The 23,628-nt window shown below is 43.0% G+C and overlaps 2 protein-coding genes across 3 annotated transcripts in view; both read right to left on the reverse strand.

Moving 5' to 3' along the window:
• Positions 1–22,566, reverse strand: part of LOC307006175 (uncharacterized protein) — a 55,475-nt gene extending 32,909 nt beyond the window's left edge. The window contains exons 1-2 of the mRNA XM_079626882.1: positions 22,478–22,566; positions 21,872–22,223 (exon numbers count right to left, since the gene is read on the reverse strand). Of these exons, the coding sequence (XP_079483008.1) occupies positions 21,872–21,905 (34 nt within the window). The 5' untranslated portion in view covers positions 21,906–22,223; positions 22,478–22,566. The remainder of the gene's footprint in view (positions 1–21,871; positions 22,224–22,477) is intronic.
• LOC307006295 (uncharacterized protein) lies at positions 813–16,660 on the reverse strand. Of its 2 annotated transcripts, none has more exons than XM_079627129.1 (3): positions 14,604–16,660; positions 13,148–14,160; positions 813–1,493 (listed from the first exon to the last, which is right to left on the reverse strand). In XM_079627129.1, the coding sequence occupies exons 1-2, from the start codon at positions 16,139–16,141 to the stop codon at positions 14,103–14,105; spliced, it is 1,596 nt and encodes a 531-aa protein (XP_079483255.1). In that variant the 5' UTR covers positions 16,142–16,660; the 3' UTR covers positions 813–1,493; positions 13,148–14,102. The 2 variants fall into 2 exon arrangements, with proteins under 2 accessions (XP_079483255.1, XP_079483256.1); XM_079627130.1 differs by having other exon boundaries at positions 13,148–14,165.
• Positions 22,567–23,628: the final 1,062 nt, after the last annotated feature.

Here is a 23,628-nt window from a genome sequence, read left to right on the forward strand (position 1 = left end):
CTCCTCAATAAAAAATCCTTCATGGGAGGGTAACAGTGGGGAGTCCGGTGGAGAGAAATCCTCCACAACTGAATGTAAACTGGCATTCAAATCTGCCTCCATTTTGTTTGCAACTCACAACCTCCAACGATCCAAACAATTCCCGAAAGATGAAATCAGGCCCCACCCTACATTTTTTTCTAATTTCAGAAGCCGTTTCACTCGGATATACGGCACAACAAGGAAAAAATTGACACTCAACTTCCGTTTCATGCTGACTTTAAACTTGAGTGTAATACCAACACCGAACCTGACCGACAGGAAACCAAAAGATGAAGCAAATGGCTAGTGATCAAGAGGGGGAGAAGAACATTTACATATTCTCCTCAATGCATGTTTAAGCAACAGTACTTAGATTGTACATTAGGATACTTTAATATCTCTATTAAGTTCACCACCATTCATTTCAGTTCAATTCAGTTTATAAGAAAACTTAATTGTAACAAATAATGGACTGTTGTGCAGAAGAGGCCGTAAAAGCCTTTCTCATAGTTTGAGGTTACGCACCGGTGTGTGGGAGTGGCGGGGTTAAAGCCTTTCTCCCAGATCAACAGTTACCTTTCCCTCTTATACCCTGAGCAAAGCATTGTTAAACATGAGTGTAATACCAACACCGAATATGACCGACAGGAAACCGAAAGATGAGGCAAATGGGTAGTGATCAAGAGGGGGAGAAGAACATTAACCTATTCTCCTCAGTGCATGTTGAAGCAATAGTACTTAGATTGTACATTAGGATACTTTAATATTTCTACTAAGTTCACCACCATTCATTTCAGTTCAATTCAGTTTATAAGTTACATATTAGAACACTAGTAAGTAAACAGTTTGTAGTTGGAAGCGCATGTCCTGTGAAGCAAATAGTACATATGTGTCATTGAGGTGCAAACGACTCTGTCTCTCCCGACAGAACTATCCTGAGACTGGAGTGTCCCAGCAGTCCTCAATCAGCATACTGATGAAACCCTTGCACTAGATAGGCATTAGCATACTGTGATGATGAAGACCATTGTGCCATGTGCAATTCACATGTAAACCTTTAAAAGGATTTCTGAAGTATTAGGGCAGTAAAGAGTTCTGCCCATATTTGATCAGCCCTACAAATCCCTCCTCAGGTACATTGGACCTCAGGAATTATGTGAGGTACATTTGTGAAAATGTAGGGCTGAGTGCATTGAAGAAGTGTCTCCATTGGCATAGTACACAGAGTAATGATGATAAAGGATGCTGAGAAGATACAAACACAGAACGCCTACTCCCATCAGGTGTAGGCATAGTCAGATGATCATGTGGAGACACTTGTCAGGAACTCTGTCCATATAGCAATTCTTCTTTTATGTCCATCAAAGGCTTTGGCAAGCCGAACAAGATCTCTAGTGTCTGTGGTGGTCTGCTCCTTCTCATGGCATCTTCTACTCTCTGCTGTTCATGTCCCACAGTGAAGTTGCCTTTACCTTCAAGTAGAGAAAATGACTTGCAGAGTTAAGTTGTTAGGCACTGTAGTATTCCACATAATAACTCGATCTCTGATGACAACAGAGATGGCATATTTTGATTGAATAATGAGATGATTCCTCAGGATATAATGAATGTTCACATAATGACTGTGACAAGGTGTAGAAAACAAAAAGGAAAAGGAAAATGGGAAAAGAATGCGGTGAATATGATTTGAGATACGGGGTTCCCATGTCTTTAACCCTCTGGGGACCAAGGTGTTTTTGGGGCCCTTGGGATGTTTTGAAATGCCCTGACATTTGTGCTTTTTTCAGTTATTTATAAACATGTTAATGGCAAAGGTGTAAATTCACTCTAAATAGCACAAACGGGGCTACCATAATATGTGAGCAACATGTATGTACATGTTTGTATTTTTAAGAGAATAATGTTTATGCGTGGTTATTGAAAAAAATTCAAATGAAAGTTGCTAAAATAGACCACAAAACGCATACTAAATAGGTGTTCCGGAGACTTTTGACTAATGGATGTTGTCGCTTCGAGTTCTGGCTTCAAAATGATGTGAAAAACATCCTGCCTAATCGTTCACATAAAACAATACATTGATTTAAACTTTAACTTTTTTTGTAAGACCAAGGTTTATGCATGGGTGTGGTGATGTCCCATCAATATTAATGAGATTAAGACCCAGGGTGTGACAGACACTCCCCCAATGGCCCATCATGAGGCAAGCCTAAACAAAGAGATTCAAAGGTTTTGTTTTTCAATCTGTTTTATTGTAATTCCTCTATGTGGAGGAACTAAATGTTCAACTGAAGACACAAGTGAACATTACATGCCTGGCATTTGGTGTGTCCTGCTTTTTACCAAGCTGTCCTTTGCAAAGCACACAAATCTTGCCACCAACTGTGCAAAAAGGAATATTTCGCAAAACTGCAATGGAAACAGTTTTTGCGCATTTACAGTCACCTGACTGACGCGGTGTGTTTGGGGTCTGTGTACGCAAATAATAATAATAATTATCATCATTGTTATAACATTTATTAGCCTACATATTTAGAGACGCTTTTATCCAAAAAAGGAACAAAGCAATTCGTCAAATGTCATTCATAATACGGGTTAGGCTGCATGGCACGGAGCCGCGGACGAGAACACTTGCATTTTCCTATCAACAGTGGAAACAACTTAAAATAGCCTACTCTTATCATTTCTGGTCATACAGAAAATAATAATACATTATTCGCCACTACTTTTATTTGTGTAAACTCACAATAACAAGAAAGCGTTGTGCTTTTGTAAAATAAAATAAAACAATCAGGCGCGCTTTCATGATCTCCGTGAACTGGAGCGCGAGAACTGGAACAAAATACAGTATAGCCTATGTAGGCTAAAGCTTGAAATGTCCACTTCAAAACGAACAAATTTGAATCAAAAGCTAATACATTCTGATTATGTAATGCGTATGAAAGGAGCATTTCTCTCTAAAAGCGCATCTGCTTAACAGCGGAGATAGATATGTTTTAGCCGACTTAGAAAACAATAGTTTATTAATAATATTAATGGCTCTTCTCATTCAGCACTGCGGGAAAAATATCAATTCCAGGTTCTAATTTGGCCTTAGATAACCAGTAAAATCGACATGTTTTCCATATTAATTTGTGAAAATATCTGTAAAATATCTGTAATAATAGTGGGTAAATATGTAGCCTACTTAGTCTTTCTGATTTCTGACAGTGTTGCTAAGCGCACTCCGAGTTGCAGGCGGAGGTAGTTATGAAGCTCCATTCCTTTAAAAAAAAGTTGAAGAATATTATTGTATCGTGCCATCTTCCCAACGCGCAGGTGACTGAATGATGAAACTTAAAGGGCATCTTGCAGGTTTTTTTTTTCTTCAAAATTAATATATAACCTTGTATGAAAATACCATATGAAAAGTAAATGCAGGATTTAAAATCGTTTTGCAAGACATAAGGGCACAAATTTAGTAGAAAACGTGACCGTTTCCTTGACCGTGTTGAAAAAACGTTTTTTTTTTCACCATCGCGTCATATTACGTCACATGAGGTAGTCGTTTGCTCTGCGTTTGCTCAGTGCAGAGTAGGTTGGTATTCAGTTGGAGCGGTCGTGATTGTGTTTTCGGTGGTTATTGTATTTCAATTAATCATCGTCGTGGTAAATGATTGTGAATTATGGCCTGTCAGGACATCGAGTCCACAGGTTTCCGAAGAATCCGAACAAGAAAAAGGACGGTGCTATCTCCCGTGCGCGGTACGAGACGGGACTTCACTTCTGCATCTGCTTTGAAAAAACGCGGTAGTGTGTAGCGTTCACTAAAGACCGGATTATTATAATCTCGGCGACATGGAGTTATATGATGACGGCGATATGTGCACACTGTCCCGGTGTGTGTCCCGATATGTGCACACTGTCCCGGCTCCTTCATCGGGTCGCCCGGTCCGCCGTCAGATTGTGTTTCGGCCGCCGGCGGGAAACATGACGCTCACGGATCCGTCAGAGATCACTTATTGTACATCTGTTTTACAAAATGCATAACATATGTACTTACTTAACATATGACACTTATTATTATAAATATAATATATTAAGTTCATTTTCAATCTGTACTCCAAATTTTAATGTTACTACATATAAAGTTTTTATACAGTAAGACAGTTGTGATTGTGATTATTTTTGTATTCATTGTCATAAATGGGGCTATTCAAAGCCTTTATAAAGTCCCTCTTCCTCATGAAACTGTCTCCTAATGGCTGACATACACAACACACACAGGTAACGTTAAGGGTCTAAATAATAGCTTTACTTTTGCCTGATACATGATAATAATCTGTACAATATTGTGATCTGAGCATAGTGCATATCGTCGGCTAACGTGAATACATCTATAAGCTAACACTGTTCTCTCACACCACAGCTCAATGCGTCTCCTCTGACCGTTGTTCTGTCTAATCCTGGCCTGTCTACTCTCTTGGCTTCCTATCAGGCACATAATTATATGGCCGAGGTCCGTCATAATGAGGCCGACATTATGGAATTAATACACACTTACATATTTAATGAATATTTTAATCACTTTTTAACGGACACCCTGCACCCATTCATATATGAACTAATATATTAACCAGACAGACTCTTCATTAGTTGCTAATGAGGCAATCATTAATTAATAGCTTAGATAATCATTAGTAATCAGTGTTGGGAACGTTACTTTAAAAAAGTAATTAGTTATAGTTACTCACTACTTGTTACAAAAAGTAACTGAGTTAGTAACTGAATTACTCTATAATAAAAGTAACTCGTTACCAGGGAAAGTAACTATTTGCGTTACTGTTAAAAAAAAATTGCTATATGCCAAATAATTTGAATTTTTATGAGCAGTTTTCACAAGTCAGTTGAAATGAGTAGAACAGACGGGTGTTTGTACATAACTTTCAATATTTATTGCACGTCGACAGACAGCAAGAGGTTTATCCTGCACTTCAAGTATTATCTTTGTAAGAAAAGTAAACAGTTACACCATATAAAGTGCATTTAACTCTCTCAACCTGAGACAACTGGTCAAGAAAACAACCTGGCGATCTAGCATCTGTGGTGGAGGTATCTGTGTTCTCTTACGTAGAGTTCTCTCGTACTGCGTCGAAAGAACGCTACGGGAAAGATATTTCTTTGTCGAGATTGAAGCCTAAAATTAATCCTTAATTTTGTAATATTGTAAAACGCTTTTCTGAAGCATACAACCTAGGCGGAGCAATATCGCTCACCCATTGGCTGCTCTGCCAGAAAAGCACAGCCTATGCGAGGCCAGAGACGCTGACCAATGAGGACGCTTCGCGCCCTTCTGCGTCACCTCCCGCCCAAACAGGCGTGGCCTAGGCCTATAAATACGAGCATAGCTGTCTAACACGCCGATTTTCTTAAATTCAACGAAGCTGCACGCATCGCTGGATTGATTCGAGCCGCCACAGCCGTTTGGATACAAGCACCTCAGCAGGACGAGCCCTTACCTGAAGCCGCTGGTCATCGCCGCCTTCAGCCGCCGTTCCCTGCTGCGCTTCTCCGGCGTGGAATATCCTTTACATTATGTGTGTGTGTTCGCCGTCGCGTCACACAGTTTTTCCACACTAAAAGAGCCGAGCGTCTTTTTCAAGATGTCTCGCACCTCCTGTGGCTCGTGTAGAGCCCCGCTCAGCGACGGGGACCACGTGCTTGTGTTTCCTGCCTGTGAGTATCACGCAGCTTCAGCTCTCGTCGATGGCGGCTGCCATCACTGTGATTTGATGCCTACGGTGACTCTGCGGACTCGCCTGGCGTTCATTTACTGAAGCTGTACCTTTTCCGCCCGCTGTAGTGCCGCGCCGTGAAAAGCGCCGTGCTCAGCGGAGCCCAGAACCTCCCTTCACCACGAGGTGCTCGCCGCTGCTGCCGCTAGCTTCTCCGCCCGCTTCGCTCGACTCTCTGACCGACGGACAAGGGCCGCTGTGTGCCGCCGCGTCCGTCATGGATGAGGAAGATGAAGCCGTGTCTGTGAAGGACGACTGCTGTTCTCTCCTCGCTTCGGGTAGCGAGGGATGGGCGAGCTCCGAGGATCTCCCCTCCCCCGCCGCTCTTGAGCGTCGACGGAGAAAGACCAGCATCGATGCGCTTACCGGCTGGATGGCTGCTTTTCTGCAGAGGAACGTACGTTACCGTCCTCACGACCCGCGCCTTTTTCTTCATGAATTCACGAAGAAATCGCGGAGTCCCGGAAAGCCCCGTTTTCAGCCAGGATGCGCATTTCTGCTTCGAGGAAAGCTACAGTGTTAAAATCCCGCCGCGGCCGGATTTCACTAAAATGTCTCGCTCGCACAGTCCCAACATTCGCGACCGTGCCAGTGTATTTTGCAGTCACCAAATCGGCATCAATGCCCGTTTGCCTGCACACAGACGCCGTTTTCACGACGCCCCAGGTAAATCTGAAAATGTATTCACTGGTGTCCCGGCCACGGCCGATGGTGTAATGTGTGTATCCGTAATGCCCACGACCTAGTGCCCATTCGTACACACAAGCACAGCCCTACACAATACAGGGCTTGCACACATAAAATCGACTCGTGTCGGTTGTGCTTCACATGTAAGTTAGTGAACGTGCCCGCTTTTCAGTGCCCACAATCACTACACACTGCATGTCCCGTGGTTTCTGTAAAAACGAAACGAATGCACGGTCAGTCGGTTCTGATAGACAGTACTCTCTGTGCTACACGGTGTCCCGGCCACAGCCGATGATGTAATGTGTGTATCCGTAATGCCCACGACCCAGTGCCCATTCGTACACACAAGCACAGCCCTACACATACAGGGCTTGCACACATAAATCGACTCATTTCGATTGTGCATTATATGTAGTGAGCGTGCCCGTTTTCAAGCGCCCACAATCACTACAAGCTACATGTCACACGGTTTCTATGAAACGAAACCAATGCACGGTCAGTCAGTTCTAATAGACAGTACTTCCCAGTGCTATAAATGTACCCGCGTTCACGCACCCACATTTATTCTCAAACATGCCGAGCCGTACGGGGCTCGCACCGCGCGCTCTCTCTTTCAGCTGAGAGAGCTGAGAGCGCGCGCGGGCTGCCCGCTCGATTAAGTGCGCCCCCGCATCACGCTGCAATGGCGCCCATGTTACAGCACACGACTGCTCTCGTGTCGCCGCCATTTCGCGACCAGAGCCCGGTTTTTCAACCCGTGCAAGCACAGCCCTGAACAACACAGGGTCTGCACACATAAAATCGGCTCATGCCGATTGTGTTTTACATGTAGTGAGCGTGACCCACTGCCAAGTGCCCACAACCACTACACACTGCACGTTCCGCGGTTTTCTGTAAAAACGAAACTAACGAACGGTCAGTCAGTACACAAAAACAGTGTTCCCGGTGTTATAAATGTGCCCGCCACCAAGCGCCCACGTTTATTCACAAACATAACGAGCCCTACGGGACTCGTCCCGCGCGCTCTCTCTCGACACAGAGAGCTGAGCGCGCGCGGGATGCATACTGTGTTAAACATGCCCCCCGCCTCACACGCCACGGCGTCCATGTCACAGCACACGGTTGCTCTCGTGTCGCCGCCATTTCGCGACCAGGGCCCAGATTACATTCAACCCCTAGTCACACGTGCAGATGCATGGGAATGACTTCCCGGGGTCTCAGAATGGGTGCTAGAGACTATAAAAAGAGGCTATTCGCTACAGTTTCAGACGCCCTCCCCGTTTCACGGAGAAAGTCGAAACTACGGTGAAAACAGAAGTAGCACATCTACTTCGAGCCGAAATAGCGAAGCTATAGAGCAAAGGGGCCATAGAGCCTTTATCTCAAGCTCAGAGCGAAGGGGGTCTGTACAGCAGATATTTTCTGGAACCGAAAAAAGACGGGGGTCTCAGACCCATTTTAGATCTCAGGCATCTGAACAAAGCGCTGACAAAGCGAAAGTTCAGAATGCTCACGACCAGAGCTATCCTCGCGCAGATTCGCCGAGGAGACTGGTTTATGGCAATAGATCTGAAAGACGCGTATTTTCATACAAATTGCGTCACGTCACAGGCGATTTTTGAGATTCGCCTTCGAGGGCCAGGCATATCAGTACACAGTCCTGCCATTCGGCCTGTCTCTAGCACCTCGTACATTTACAGTGTGCATGGACGCGGCGCTGGCACCCCTGAGACTCCGCGGCATTCGAATTCTGAATTATTTGGACGATTGGCTGATTCTAGCTCAATCACCTTCAGAACTCATCCGCCACAAGACCCTAATTCTCGATCACCTCGAGTGCTTAGGTCTGAGAGTCAATTGGGAGAAAAGTTCACTGTTTCCCAGTCAAAGGATCTCCTTTTTAGGACTGGATCTGAACTCACTGTCTATGACAGCACAGCTGTCATCACAGCGCAGGCGAAATACCCTGCAAATGGCGAAATCCTTCCGCAGCGGCCACATAGTGCCACTCAGGAGATTTCAGAAAATGCTGGGCCTCATGGCCTCAGCCTCAACAGTGCTGCAGTTGGGCCTGCTGCGCATGCGCCCACTACAGTTTCTGGTTGAGAGCGCGCGTACCGCGCCGAGCATGGTTACACGGTCGTTATCGCCTCAAGGTCACTCAGGAATGCATTTCAGCCCTGACACCATGGAGAGCGTCAGACTGGTACCGGTCAGGTGTAAGCCTGGGGACTTCCTCGAGCCTGAAGGTGGTGTCCACGGACGCGTCCACCTCAGGCTGGGGAGCACTGCTCGACGGCAGACCGCTCTTTGGCCAGTGGGCGGAACGAGTCGAACTACCGCACATAAACTGCCTGGAAATGATGGCAGTGGACTTTGCGCTGAGGCGCTTCTGTCCCCGGATAAAAGGACACCACGTCCTGGTCCGCTCGGACAACATGTCGGTAGTAGCCTACATAAACCGCCAGGGTGGCGTGAGATCCCGGAACCTATTCAGGTTAGCGGAACGCATACTGGTGTGGGCCCAGCACAACCTGCGCTCGTTAAGAGCAATGCACGTGCCAGGCCACTTGAACGTAGGCCCGGACAGACTCTCACGGAACAACGTTCCTACGGGAGAGTGGTCCCTACACACACAGACAGTGCGTCTGCTGTGGAAAACGTTCGGCAGAGCGGAAATAGACCTGTTTGCAAACCAGGAAAACGCTCACTGCCCAGAATTCTTTTCGAAGAGCGCGAACGCGCTGGCCAGAGTCTGGCCCCGCCGCCCGCTCTATGCTTTTCCTCCTGTCTCACTCCTGCCTCAAGTGCTGGAGCGTATCAAGGAGAGCGGATGCTCAGTACTGCTAGTTGCTCCATTCTGGACGAATCAGACCTGGTTCCCAGCTTTGATGCGACTGAAAAGTACTGCCCCGTGGCCGATTCCAGTGAGGAAAGACCTCCTCTCACAGGCCAAGGGCTCGATTCTGCATCCTCACCCCGAGCTTTGGTCCCTACACGTATGGGCCATAAACGGGTACCCGCTAACCTCCCAAGAGGAGTGTTAGACACGATCGAACAAGCTAGGGCTCCGTCTACTAGACGGCTCTACGCTTCCAAATGGTCGGTGTTCTCTGGATGGTGTTCAGATCAAGGTCTGTCACCACTTCAGTGCGGAGAACCGGAGATTCTCTCCTTCTTGCAAGAGCTATTGGATAAGGGAAGAACCCCATCCACGCTCAAAGTCTATGTGGCTGCCATATCAGCGTTCGTTAATCCAACGCTTGGCCGTTCACTAGGCAGGAACGACCTGGTGGTCCGCTTCCTGAGAGGCGCCAGGAGGTTAAACCCTCCAAGGCCTCCTTCAGTCCCCGTTTGGGACCTTTCTACAGTGTTGAACGCTATGAAAGGGGCCCCTTTCGAGCCTATTCACTCAGTTGACATGAAACACCTGTCTCTCAAGACCGTGTTTCTTTTGGCTCTCGCTTCAGTGAAGCGTGTGGGAGACTTGCAAGCGCTCTCAGTGAGAGCTTCTTGTATGGAGTTCGGGCCAAACGACTCTGTAGTCGTATTGAAACCGAAGCATGGGTACGTGCCTAAGTCCCTCAACACACCGTTCAGGGCTCAGGTCATCTCCCTGTCGGCCCTGCCGGCCTCAGAGGACGGAAATAGCTCCCTTTGCCCGGTCAGGGCATTAAGAGCTTACGTGTCCCGCTCCGCTGTTTTTCGACAGACGGAGCAGCTCTTTGTTTCGTTCAGCGGGCGCTCCAAGGGACGAGCCGCAACGAAACAGAGTCTGTCTCGATGGGTAGTGGACGCCATTGCGCTAGCCTACGCATCTAGAGGCTTGGAATGCCCTTTGGGCATCAGAGCACATTCCACGAGAGGCATGGCCTCTTCATGGGCTTGGTATAGCGGAATCTCGTTACAAGATATCTGTATGGCGGCAGGCTGGGCCTCCCCGTCTACATTTATTAGGTTCTATAACCTAGAGGTTCCTGCGTTGCAGGCTAAACTGCTCTCGGTCTAGAAGACTATGTATAAGTGTTCCTGCCCCGCGCTGCGGCCCAGGTCACTTCAATGTTAATATGTATAAGTGTTCCTGCCCCGCGCTGCGGCCCAGGTCACTTCAATGTTTTATATGTATAAGTGTTCCTGCCCCGCGCTGCGGCCCAGGTCACTTCAATGTTAATATGTATAAGTGTTCCTGCCCCGCGCTGCGGCCCAGGTCACTTCAATGTTTAAGCATCACTCACTGACAATGTGTCCCATGAGCATGCTATTACCCCTCATATATATCTATATTTACATATATATGCTATTATGCCTTAAGAGGCACTACTATATGGGATGATGCTATTTTAGCCGCTCTCCCTATACTTCTTGGGGTAGGCGCTTGTATACCAGGGCGCGCGCGCCCTTAGGTGTCTGTGTCGATCCAAGAGCACGCACGGCGGTTTGCATAGGGTTCCCGTAGCGTTCTTTCGACGCAGTACGAGAGAACTCTACGTAAGAGAACGTACTCGGTTACTAACGTAACCTCGGTTCTCTCTAGGAGAGGGAACGAGTACTGCGTCTCATGGCCGTGCGTGCCCACGCTGCGTCGCTTCATTGACGAAAATCGGCGTGTTAGACAGCTATGCTCGTATTTATAGGCCTAGGCCACGCCTGTTTGGGCGGGAGGTGACGCAGAAGGGCGCGAAGCGTCCTCATTGGTCAGCGTCTCTGGCCTCGCATAGGCTGTGCTTTTCTGGCAGAGCAGCCAATGGGTGAGCTGTATTGCTCCGCCTAGGTTGTATGCTTCAGAAAAGCGTTTTACAATATTACAAAATTAAGGATTAATTTTAGGCTTCAATCTCGACAAAGAAATATCTTTCCCGTAGCGTTCTTTCGACGCAGTACTCGTTCCCTCTCCTAGAGAGAACCGAGGTTACGTTAGTAACCGAGTACGTTTTTTGCCACTAGCTTTGTAGATGCGTGTGTCAATGTGAGATGCTTCATTAAATTAGAGTTGCTTACAACGGATGTCGAAAAAGTCTTCGCTCCTGGACATAATGTACACATTACATGCACATTCTTGTTTTTGACCACAATGAATTTGAAGTAGTGCTTATATCTCCACTTGAAAATGCCATCTTTTCATCGGATTGCTCCTGACTCGTCATCTCTGCTGCTCCGTCGAATATGTTTAGCTGTTGTGTGTGTGTGTGGTGCCTGGCGCGGTGTGTTGGCATGTGTGTAAAAACACTGGCTCTGATTGGCTACCATGAAACATGACTCTGCCTTAGCCAATCATAATCGCTTACCTCGTTATTAAGCCACCTCCTCACTAGCTGTGAGCCAGGGGTGCGCGTGCGTTCGGAATCGGATTACACAGTTTATTCAATCAATGCATATAACGCACCGCATTTAACGTCCAGTAACGTTAACGGCGTTGTAACGACGGGAATAGTAATTAGTTAGATTACCCCATTACTGAAAAAATAACGTCGTTACCTAACGCCGTTATTCCAAACACTGTTAGTAATACATTAATTCAGTATTATCTGTGCATTAGTTAAGCATGAATTAATGCTTATTAGTGCACCCTTATTGTAAAGTGTTACCAAAAGAGTTTATTAATCTTTGTTAATAAAAATACAGCTGTTCATTCGTTCATGTTATCCACAGTGCATTAGGCTAACTAATGTTAACAAATACAACTTTTGATTTAATAAGGCTACTATAAATGGTGAAATTAACATTAACAAAGATTAATAAATGCTGTAGAAGTGCAGTTTAATAATAGTTAATGTTAACTAATGTAGATAACTAGAGTTTAATAAATGTAACTTTATTGTAAAGTATTTGTCATAGCCTACACTGATTCAGACGTCTGGTGAGTTCAGTGTTGGATAGATCAGTTGTTTTAACCATTCATAAAAAGGAATCGGTTCAAAGGAGTCATTAGTGCGGGAATCAGAGGAGTCATTAGCGGACGTGTACGCGTTTGTGTGATTACCCCGGCAGTTTAGGACATCGCTGAAGATTTGGGTCAACACAGAAAACATTTCATCACTGGATAGGTTTTTGGGTTTATTGAAAGTGTGTTTTGTGTCAGCTGAATGCGCAGAACGCTTTTTAGAGAATAATTTTTTTAAGCACAATTCTCACACCCAGCGGTAATTCAGGAAAAAAAAAATCTCCCAATGCTCCACATGAAACTTCGGTCTTCCGACCTTTTTACCATCATGTCAATTCTCAATTGATGTTGATTAATATGCGCGAGGGATAGCAAGACAGTTTGAAACATAGGTTTGAAGACGGTGAGGAGGGGCGCTCTCTCTCTGCTCGTTCAGTAACATGCGACCTGTCACAAGCGCAGCAGCAGTCAATCATACATCACTCACCGATCAAATAAGGCTTTGGCGGGATAAAAATTAGCTTTGGTGACCGCCAAAAAACACAATATGTGGCGTCCAGTGCAGCGTCTCCAGCAACACAGAGCTGCCTGTGGACGCCTGTCTGTAAATAATGCCGGGGAAAAAAATCGGCGAACGCAGCAGCCGATATATCGGTCGATCACTAGTCAGAATTAGGATTAAATCCTCACTAGCTTGCTTAGCCTGTACAAATAAATCTAGGTGTGTGTCCCTACACATGTGAAACAATAACAATCATTGACAATCATGGATCAAATTCATGCTTACCAATCCAGCAGAATCGTTCCTGGATACTTCCGTTGTCCTTGTCTTGCAAGTTACACTATAATGCTCTTCCTATTACTTATTAGAACTGTCTTTGTAAACTGAAGTAAAAAACTGAACAGTATTTGTCTTTATAAAAAAATTTTTTTATTTAAACAAAAGATTTAAAAAAAACTGGTTACACAATGATTAATATTTGTAGCAAAATATCAAAAGTTTACAGGTTAAAATACTTCAGCTCTTCAATCTCAAGAGGGCAGTCCTGTGAGTGGAGAATTACACAGGCTATTTACCTTCTAAGCAGTTCAAGCAATAGATGTAAAAAAAACTAGTTCTCATCCGAGCTACTAAAGTTAAAATAATACAACAGCGCAAATAGAGCAAAAAAAATTTTCAGTTAGAAAACTGAACCGGTAGATAACTAATTTCTCTCCAGGGAGGTACACGACACAAAGTCAAAAACGCTCAACACTTCACAGTCAAAAAGCAGTCTTATATATACGGGACGGGGTTACATTGTCCCTTATGCATTTGTCTGGTAGTTTTCCAGAGGAACTGGATGAGTTATTGCCACACTCATTGTGGCCTCCGGTGATGTCATTGTGATCCATATATGGGCATTCTTCGTCCTTTGCGTCTTCCGCGCTTTGGGCCTCGGTCTTTGTGTGTGTGTGTGTGTGTGTGTGTGTGTGTGAAAATGTCAGGAAGTCAGTTTGTAAGTTCATCAAAATTAAACAACTGCCCTACAAAGCAGTAATTCAAGGAGAATTACACTGTTGTGGATAACACCTTCAATTCCAGAATACTCCTCAAAAAACATTGACCACAAAATCCTTTTAAATAGACTCGAACATTATGTTGGCATTAGTGGAATAGCACTAGCATGGTTTAAATCATACTTATCTGACCGTTATCAGTTTGTAGCAGTAAATGAAGAGATGTCTTATCGATCACAAGTTCAGTATGGCGTACCACAAGGCTCAGTACTAGGACCGCTGCTGTTCACTCTGTACATGCTACCCTTAGGATATATCATTAGGAAACATGGAATTAGCTTTCACTGTTATGCCGACGATACTAGGCTGTATATTTCTTCAAAACCTAACGAAACTTACCAAGTCACAAAATTAACGGAATGCATAGCTGATATAAAAAATTCATTAGGTTTGAGCTGAAATGCATAGCACAGTCTCTAGAGCCCTGTATAGTGATGTATTTCTGCTTTACATGAGCGCCACCTACTGTCAGAGAGCTAATTTTTATTTTTATTTTTATTTGAACTGACACATTACACATTCCTGCTGGTTGAACACGACCAATATCAATCAATCAACAAAGTGTCCTGTGCTCAGCACACACCGGCTATAGGTGGAGAGGAGAGATTTGGCTATAGGGTGATGTGTGGCTAACTTACACAGAAGAGACTTTGTTGCTCAGCACATGAAAATAAACTACTTACCAGGATCTCAGACTGTGTTTAAGTGGTTTCTCCACTGTATGGATCTTCATGTGTATCTTCAGGGCACTTTTAAAAGAGAAACTCTTCCCGCACTGATCACACGTGTGCGGCTTCTCTCCAGTGTGGATCATCTCATGTGTTTTCAGAGATGATGACTGACTGAATCTCTTGTCACAGTGTGAACACTTGTAAGGTTTTTCTCCAGTGTGGATCCTCTCATGTGTTTTCAGATATGATGAGTGACTGAATCTCTTGTCACAGTGTGAACACTTGTAAGGTTTTTCTCCAGTGTGGATCCTCTCATGTGATCTCAGAGATGCTGATCGACTGAATCTCTTGTCACAGTGTGAACACTTGTAAGGTTTTTCTCCAGTGTGAATTCTCTGGTGCAGTTTTAAACTGGTTGCTCTAGTAAAAGTCTTCTCACACTCAAAGCACATGTACTCTCTCACACCAGTGTGAGTTTTCTCATGTGCATGTAAATTAGGCAGCCATGAAAAACTCTTTCCACACACAGAACATGAATACGGCTTCTCCTTCGTATGAACTGTCAGGTGTATCTTCAGGTTTGATGACGTAATAAATGTTTTGCCGCATTGATCACATGTGAACGGCTTCTCTCCGGTGTGGATCCTCATGTGAACATTAAGGTGTGATGATTGACTGAAACTCTTCCCGCACTGATCACATGAGAACGGCTTCTCTCCAGTGTGGATCCTTATGTGATCATCAAGACTTTGTTTGGTTGCGAGACTCTTTCCACACTGATGGCATACATGCAGATTCTCTCCAGTGTGGATCCTCTCATGTGATCTCAGATGTGCTGACTGACTGAATCTCTTGTCACAGTGTGAACACTTGTAAGGTTTTTCTCCAGTGTGAATTCTCTGGTGCCGTTTTAAACTGGTTGCTGTAGTAAAAGTCTTCTCACACTCAAAGCACATGTACTCTCTCACACCAGTGTGAGTTTTCTCATGTGCATGTAAATATGGCAGCAGTGAAAAACTCTTTCCACACACAGAACATGAATGCGGCTTCTCCTTCGTATGAACTCTCAGGTGTGTCTTCAGGTATGATGCACTAATAAATGTTTTGCCGCACTGATCACATGAGAACAGCTTCTCTCCGGTGTGGATCCTCATGTGATAATCAAGACTTTGTTTGGTTGCGAGACTCTTTCCACACTGAGTGCAGGTGAAAGATTTCTTGGCTCTTCTTTTCTTTAAAAATGTCTGTTTAGTCTTTGAGCGACTCAAAGGTTTTCCTCCAGGTTGGACATGATGTTCCTCCTTCACTTCTCTCAGTTCTTCACTCTCCTCCTTCACTTCTCTCAGTTCTTCACTCTCCTCCTTCACTTCTCTCAGTTCTTCACTCTCCTCCTTCACTTCTCTCAGTTCTTCACTCTCCTCCTTCACTTCTCTTAGTTCTTCACTCTCCTCGCTCTCTTCCATCGGGTCTGACAGGAAAGAAAAAAAATTACATTTATTTTTCAGTACATCAAAATGATTCAAAGAGAGAAATATAAAAAGAAAGGACATGAAAGTGAGCCCTGATGTAATGGTAGAAAGTAGACAACTGTTTTAATAAAATAATATGTCCATGAAACTTTCCATGAATGAGGTCAATTTATCTTCCAATTATTATTTTTAAAACATTATAGGCACGAATCCGTTTCTTTAGCAAGACCTATTCATTTGATCAATGACACAATTATCTAACATGATATTAACATTAAAATATACAATACTGCCATGTTTTGACACCAACTTTGAGATTGATATTTATTTTACTAAAACGTTTTAATTATTAATGGTTATTCACACTAGACTTTTCCTTCATGGACGGTTCTATGAAGGAGCTCTTTCTACTGCATGATGGGAAGACAAGAGAATAATCTCAATCCATGGTCTCAGTTTTTACACAAACTGTAGCATTGACTGTATTCATCAATCCTGTTACCAAAGTTACTGTAAGAAGAATCTCTAGAACTATAAATAACTTGTATGATATTTGACAAATACAATTTTATCAGTAACTTGGCGTTTATGATTATTCCTAAAAAAATGTTTTTAAATACGTTGAAAATGACTAAAATTCTGGTAACGTTGTTGCAAATTGGGCACCAGATATAAAATAAATGTAAAATAAAACAGTTAAAATAGTATTGTTGAATGCTCTACTGCAGTGGTTCTCAACTCCAGTCCTCGGGACCCACTGCTCTGCACATTTTGTATGTCTTCCTTATTTAACACACCTGAATAAGATCATCAGTTCATTAGGAGAGACTCCATGAACTGAACTGAGTGTGTCAGATAAGAGAGACATACAAAATGTGCAGAGCAGTGGGTCCCGAGGACTGGAGTTGAGAACCACTGCTCTACTGGGTGGTTGCCCTGCACGCTTAAACAAACTACAGCTGGTTCAAAACACAGCAGCTCGAGTTCTTACCAGAAACAGGAAGTCTGACCATATTAGCCCCGTTATGTCAACACTGCATTGGCTGCCTATTAAACATCGTATCAATTTTAAAATATTGCTGATTACTTACAAAGCACTAAATGGTTTAGCTCCGCAGTACTTGAGCGAGCTCTTAACGCATTATAGTCCTTCACGTTAGTGTTGGGCGATATGCTCCATTTTCATATCGTCCTATCGTCAGCCTGTGAGATCGGCGATACACGATATTATCGTGAGGGGCGGGGCTTACTTATTTGATTATTAACTTGCTTTTTTACTTATTAATTTGCTTGTTTTATTACTTCGTTTTATATATGAGAATCTTTTTCTATTTTGCTGGTAAAGGTGGAGTGTTTATTAATAGGCTAAATCAGGTTATTTCCCGGTATAGTGAGATAAAAAAAAAGATCAAATCATTGTTGTATCTGACTCAGAGTATTTCAAAATGTCAGCGGGAAATTTACGGACACACATCCTCTCATGCCGTTACAGATGCAGCATTCTGACTGTAGGCTATTTCTGCAGGAGATTAGAACACGTTTTAATAATTTCTTGGATCAGGAAAGATCGGAGTTTGGGATTATGTCTGGATGCACTTCACATATGCGCTCTTCAATAAGCGCAACGAACGCGGGTTAATGTGTTTTAAATGCCGGGAGAAATCAGAGTTAAGGGCAAACAGAGTCGATCGGTTTATACTATAACTTCTGACTTGACTCCGATAAAGGAAAACAGTTAATGCGTTTATATGACCACATGGATTGTCAGTTTATTCAGCATAATCAGGTTAAGTATGTGCTTGTAAACGCGCTCATTCGCTGGCATCTGACAACGCCACATTCTCCTCTCAGAGACGACGATGGATATAATGGAATAGCAACTATCTTAATTTACTGCCTTAATATTTCTCTTGTGGACCTACATTAATGACAGTGAAAAAATTAGAAGAATATTTATTGTTAAACAAGTGTTTAAAGAGTTGTGCTGTGTTCGTGATCTAAAGACATGTTATTAGGCCGCCGGCTATTTTAGTGATATTATTATTATTATTAATATTTTGTAATTGTATTGTTTTTAGTGTTATTAAATGTTTTGTTAACTAACAAATGTGTAACCATAATGTGCTATGGAAACAATTTGGCCTACTGACGAACAACAATGCCGTTTTCATCTTGGATAAGAATGATGCGTCCGTTAAAACAAGCACTTGTGACAATTTGTGAATGGATCACCTTGCAATTAAATTTTAATGTGGATGTAGTTTTTCGTGTGTCTGTTAAAAAAAAAAAATCTTAGAGGAGTCATCATACGCGCGTGATGGTGATGTCGCAAGTGTTAGGCTATGAGGTGATGTCGTTAAATTTAGGCAAGGCAACTTAATTGTAGTTCCTAATATTAATTTAATAACAATACAATTTTTATTATAATAATAAAAATAATTTAATACATTAATAAGAAAACGAGCCCATTATCGTATTGATATCGTCAAAGGCATCTGCCATCGGCAATATCACTGACTATTGTCGATACACGATACTATCGTCTATCGGCACAACCCTACTTCACGTCTACTGCGATCTCAAAATTCCGGCCAGTTAATAATACCTAGAATATCAAAATCGACTGCTGGCGGTAGATCCTTTTCCTATTTAGCATCAAAACTTTGAGGAGGTTTGTTTGTTTTGCTGTTGTTCGCTGTTGTTTTTCTAAATATGCGGTTTAGCTACAATCGTGATATGCTTATGAACATTAGGGGAACAAAGCCTGCCAGCTTGATCCCCGAATTCCTGACTTTTGAGGAGGATATCATTAAGTCAGCGACAAGAGTTAAGCGACGCAGCCGAGCGAGAGGGAGGAGAGCTGGGGCTCTCCACAGGTGGAGGAAGCGGGGACACCGGGTTTCTCTCCCTGCTGTCTGCCTGTCTAACGTACGCTCCCTCAGTAACAAAATCGAAGAGCTTATTCTACTGTTAAGGACCAGCCGAGATTTCCGTATGAATTCGGCTTTTGTCTTCACCGAAACCTGGCTGAACGTGGACATTCCGGATTCAGCGGTGGAATTACCTTGATTTAACTTAATCAGAGCCGACCGCGGCAAAGGACGAAGTGGGAAGACATCAGGCGGAGGTCTGTGTTGTTATATTAATTTAAATTGGTGCACTGACGTTTCAGTATTATACAAACATTGTTGCCCCTTGTTGGAGTTCCTGGCTATAGACTGCAGGCCATTTTATGCGCCTAGAGAGTTTACCTCTGTTATATTTGCATGCGTGTATATTCCACCTGAAGTTAACACACAGGAAGCGCAGTACGCTCTAACGGAGCTGATTATAAACATGTAGAATAAGCACCCTGACTCTGTACTACTTGTTATGGGCGACTTTAATGCATGTCATTTGAAACATGATCTGCCCAAATACAAACAACTAGTTAGTTGTCCGACTCGGGGAGGAAATATACTGGATCATTTTTACTCTGTTCACAAAGCAGCATATCGTTCAGTTCCTCGTGCTCCTCTTGGGAATTCAGATCATTGTTTAATTCAGATGGTCCCCATCTACAAACAAAAACTAGCAAGGGCGGTACAGTATACATCTAAAAGATGGACGACAGAGGCAATTGGGATGTTACAGGTCTGTTTAGACACCACTGATTGGGAATCCATGCGTGCCTCTTGTGACTCTATGGACTCATATACAGACACTGTGTGTTCATATATTTCATTCTGTGAGCAAGCTTGTATTCCCACCAAAACTGTGGTGAAATATAACAACAACAAACCCTGGTTCACAAAATCCCTCAGGCTGCTCAGGGAAACCAAAGAACAGGCCTACAGAGAAGGAAATGGAGATGAATACAGGCTGGCCAGACAACAGTTAAATAAAGCCATTAGGAAAGCAAAAAGTGCCTACAAAGTGAATATGGAGGAACAATTTGGCATTAATGACTCCTCTTCAGCTTGGAGGTGGCTGAAGAACTTGACAGGCTACAAAAATAAAAAAACAACAAGTCACTCCATCTACTAAACTGGCCAATGAATTCAATGTTTTTTATACAAGACTTGAGAAATCTCCGTGCCCTCATCCTTTCCCTCCCGGGGGTGTCACATTTAGAGACATTGCCCCTCAAGATCAAGTTGACATTGATATTAACATTGAGGAGAAGGATGTGTATCGGCTATTTAGCCGACAAAATGTAAGGAAAGCGAGTGGCCCTGATGGGATTTCACCTGCCACCCTGAAGTACTGCGCTAGTCAGCTAGCTCCAGTTTTTACAGACATTTTTAATCAATCAATTGTTTTATGCAGGGTTCCGAGTTGTTTTAAGTCATCAACCATTATTCCAGTGCCGAAGAAAAACAAAGCTGTGGACCTAAACGACTACAGACCGGTGGCCCTTACATCAGTGGTCATGAAATGTCTGGAGCGGTTGGTTCTGTCACATCTTAAACCTATCACAGCTCCTTATCTCCGGGCAAACCGCTCGGTACATGATGCGGTCAATTTAGGACTGCATTATGCTCTGGACCATCTTGACTCTCCTGGCTGCTATGTAAGGATGTTGTTTGTAGATTTCAGTTCAGCCTTTAACACCATTCTACCCGAGCGACTGTGGGAGAAGCCGTCACTGATGGGGGTGGGACCCTCCATCTGCCGCTGGATTATGGATTTTTTTAGTGACAGACAACAGTACAGAGGCAGCGGTCACTTGACGACCTATATGAGGCCAGAGTCAGGAAGAGGGCAGCTAAAATTGCTGCTGATCAGTCCCATCCAGCAAGTGACATTTTTAGGCTGCTTCCTTCAGGAAGAAGGTACAGAGCAGTGAGGACAAGGACCTCACGCCATCTTAATAGTTTTTTCCCCAAGAGCCATTTCCCTTATGAATAGCTGATCTAGCACTATTTTTGGACTATTTTATTATTTGATTTGATTGTTTTAGGCATGCTTTTTGCAGCTATACACATATATGTTTGTGTGTTGAGTTTGTGTGTAACTGATGGCCATATCTGCTGATGCATTTGGCGAATAAAGTGATTCTTATCTTATCTTATTACCCCGAAGTGATAAAATAAAATTCTGTATCAAAATGTATAGGCAAGACAAGTAGTTTGTTTAGACATGTGTAACCCCTCCACCCGGGTCCTTCTCACCCCACTCCGTGCGGGTCTCGAACCCGGGTCACCGGCATGAGAGTCAGGCGCTCTAACAAGGAGGCAAAAGACTGCAGCCCCTAGCGTCTGTCGCTAGAGCGCCTATTGAGATCAGAGGAGTGAGGTTTAGCAACTACTAGCTGGCCTCCGAAATGTAAAGGCAAGACAAGTAGCTTGTTAAGGCTTGCTTTGTAGGGAATTACAAACATACGCACATATATTCAAACGCGCATAACTATAGAATCAATTCTTAATGCGCACGTGAACGCCATCAGCGTTTCTCACAGGTTCGCGGGTAAAGTCTGTGTAGAGAGAACGGTGTCGTCTTAGCGGCCCCTAACTTAATAACAAATTATCCTTTCGACGGAAGTGAATCAATCAAAACTAACTTTAGCTGGAAAATAACTATTCAAGAGCCGCTATAAAGCCAAAACAATCTCTGTTACCTTAAATTATACGTTTATCTCTGTAAAGCAGCTTTGAAACAATCTACATTGTTAAAAACGCAATATATATAAATGAAGATGACTTGAAGAAAACCCAGAACATTTTGTACAATTTCATAGTGTAACTGTTTATCTAAATGTGATGAAGTGCTTGAATGTTTCTAACATGAATGTTGTCCAGCATCATGAATGAATGAAGAATAAACACCAACCTCTTTGTTCTTCAGGATCTTCAGTGTGTTTCATTCTGCAGGGTTCTGGATCACTCGTGTTCTCACTGTCCTCTTTAATAAACTCAGTCTCTGCAGATTTCAGCTCTTCCTGATGCTTTCATGCTCGTCTTCACTTGTAGCTGACGGGGATTTACAGCATTTATTGGAGAATTGCAGTGGGAGGAGCTTCACTGATGATGTGATTGCAGTGGGAGGAGCTTCACTGATGATGTGATTGCAGTGGGAGGAGCTTCACTGATGATGTGATTGCAGTGGGAGGAGCTTCACTGATGATGTGATTGCAGTGGGAGGAGCTTCACTGATGATAAATTCCAGCGTGGGAGGAGCTGATCTGCCAAAATCAAAAATATAAATTACTGAGTTTTGTTTTTATAATAAATTACACTTCTAAGCATTTATGTCAGTCTATTTATCGTACAGTAACTGATGCCAATTCATTCATTATTTTTATTGCTAATCCTAACATTATTCTGCTTCTTCACTAACATACAGGTATCTAGAAATATAGTAAAGAATATAAATAATTTAAATAATGTAAATAATGGTAAGAAAAACAGTTAAAATCGTAAACAGAAATAAACTTACATATAGTAGCCAACAAATCCCCTCAGTCTGCTGACACCAATGAAATGAGCTTTACGTGACAATTTACAGGAGATCTGGAGACATCAGCATAATAAATGAGGTGAAAACAGGAACTATTGTCATGAAATAAAGAGTGTTTTCAGCAGATCTGTTAATATTGATGAGCCTCAGAGACTATCAACACTCATTCAACAAGCCATTCAGGATCATCAGCAGATCATCTCACTTTATTCTGAGTGTTTGCTGTTAGAAACACATTATTTGAGTCAGGATATAAAAGCCTATACAACTACTGCTATACTGAAAGGCAATACTGTTATTTCTCACAATATGACATGGATAAAACATCAATAACACAAAAACAATCACTAATGACACTCATCTTCATAAACCACTACAGATCAATAATTAAAGAAGCACATGTCCAAATTAATCTAATATAGCAAGTTTGATCTTATGATAGCAGCATTAATCACAATAAAGTAGTTAGATCATTAAAATAATAACAGAAACTGTTAATTATCATAACACTCTTAAAAATAAAGAGCACCAAAAAGCACTTTTGTTCCAAGAGTAAAACGCTTTTTATATGAGTATTGCTTTAATGTCTCACGTGGCTCATCATAGGCTCAATGTTTAGCATTATTCCAGTATGACACTTGAGATCGATTCACACATTAATTCCCCTCACAGATCTTAAACTTTGACTTTTGACTTGACGAAACAATCACACAAACACACACAAAAGCACTCAAAATCGCTCAGGTCTGAATGAACTCAACATATTCTCCTCATGCTCGCTCGACGACGCCAGAAAAGACGCACAAGTAACTTATCGCTGTGATCGATGAAAACAATACAGAAATGAGCCTATCGCTTAATCAAACTGTATAAAGTGTGTTTGGTGGTTGTGTAAATATGAGAAATACCGTAAACTGCTCTCCTCACCTCAGAAGTCTCGACGCAGTCCCGCCCACAGCCCGAGAGCAATACTAACCAACTGCAGAACCGCTACGCCAGTGTGAGGACGACAGCGCCAGCCTAACGGTCTGATGCCGGAAGTGGGCGGAGCAAGGCGTTATTTTCAAACAACGTTATTTTAAAGATTTTTTTTTTAAACGATTTAATGGAAAATATATATTTTATATATA

Source organism: Phoxinus phoxinus (assembly GCF_949152265.1).
Source record: "Phoxinus phoxinus genome assembly, chromosome: 1".
Taxonomy (NCBI): Eukaryota; Metazoa; Chordata; class Actinopteri; order Cypriniformes; family Leuciscidae; genus Phoxinus; species Phoxinus phoxinus.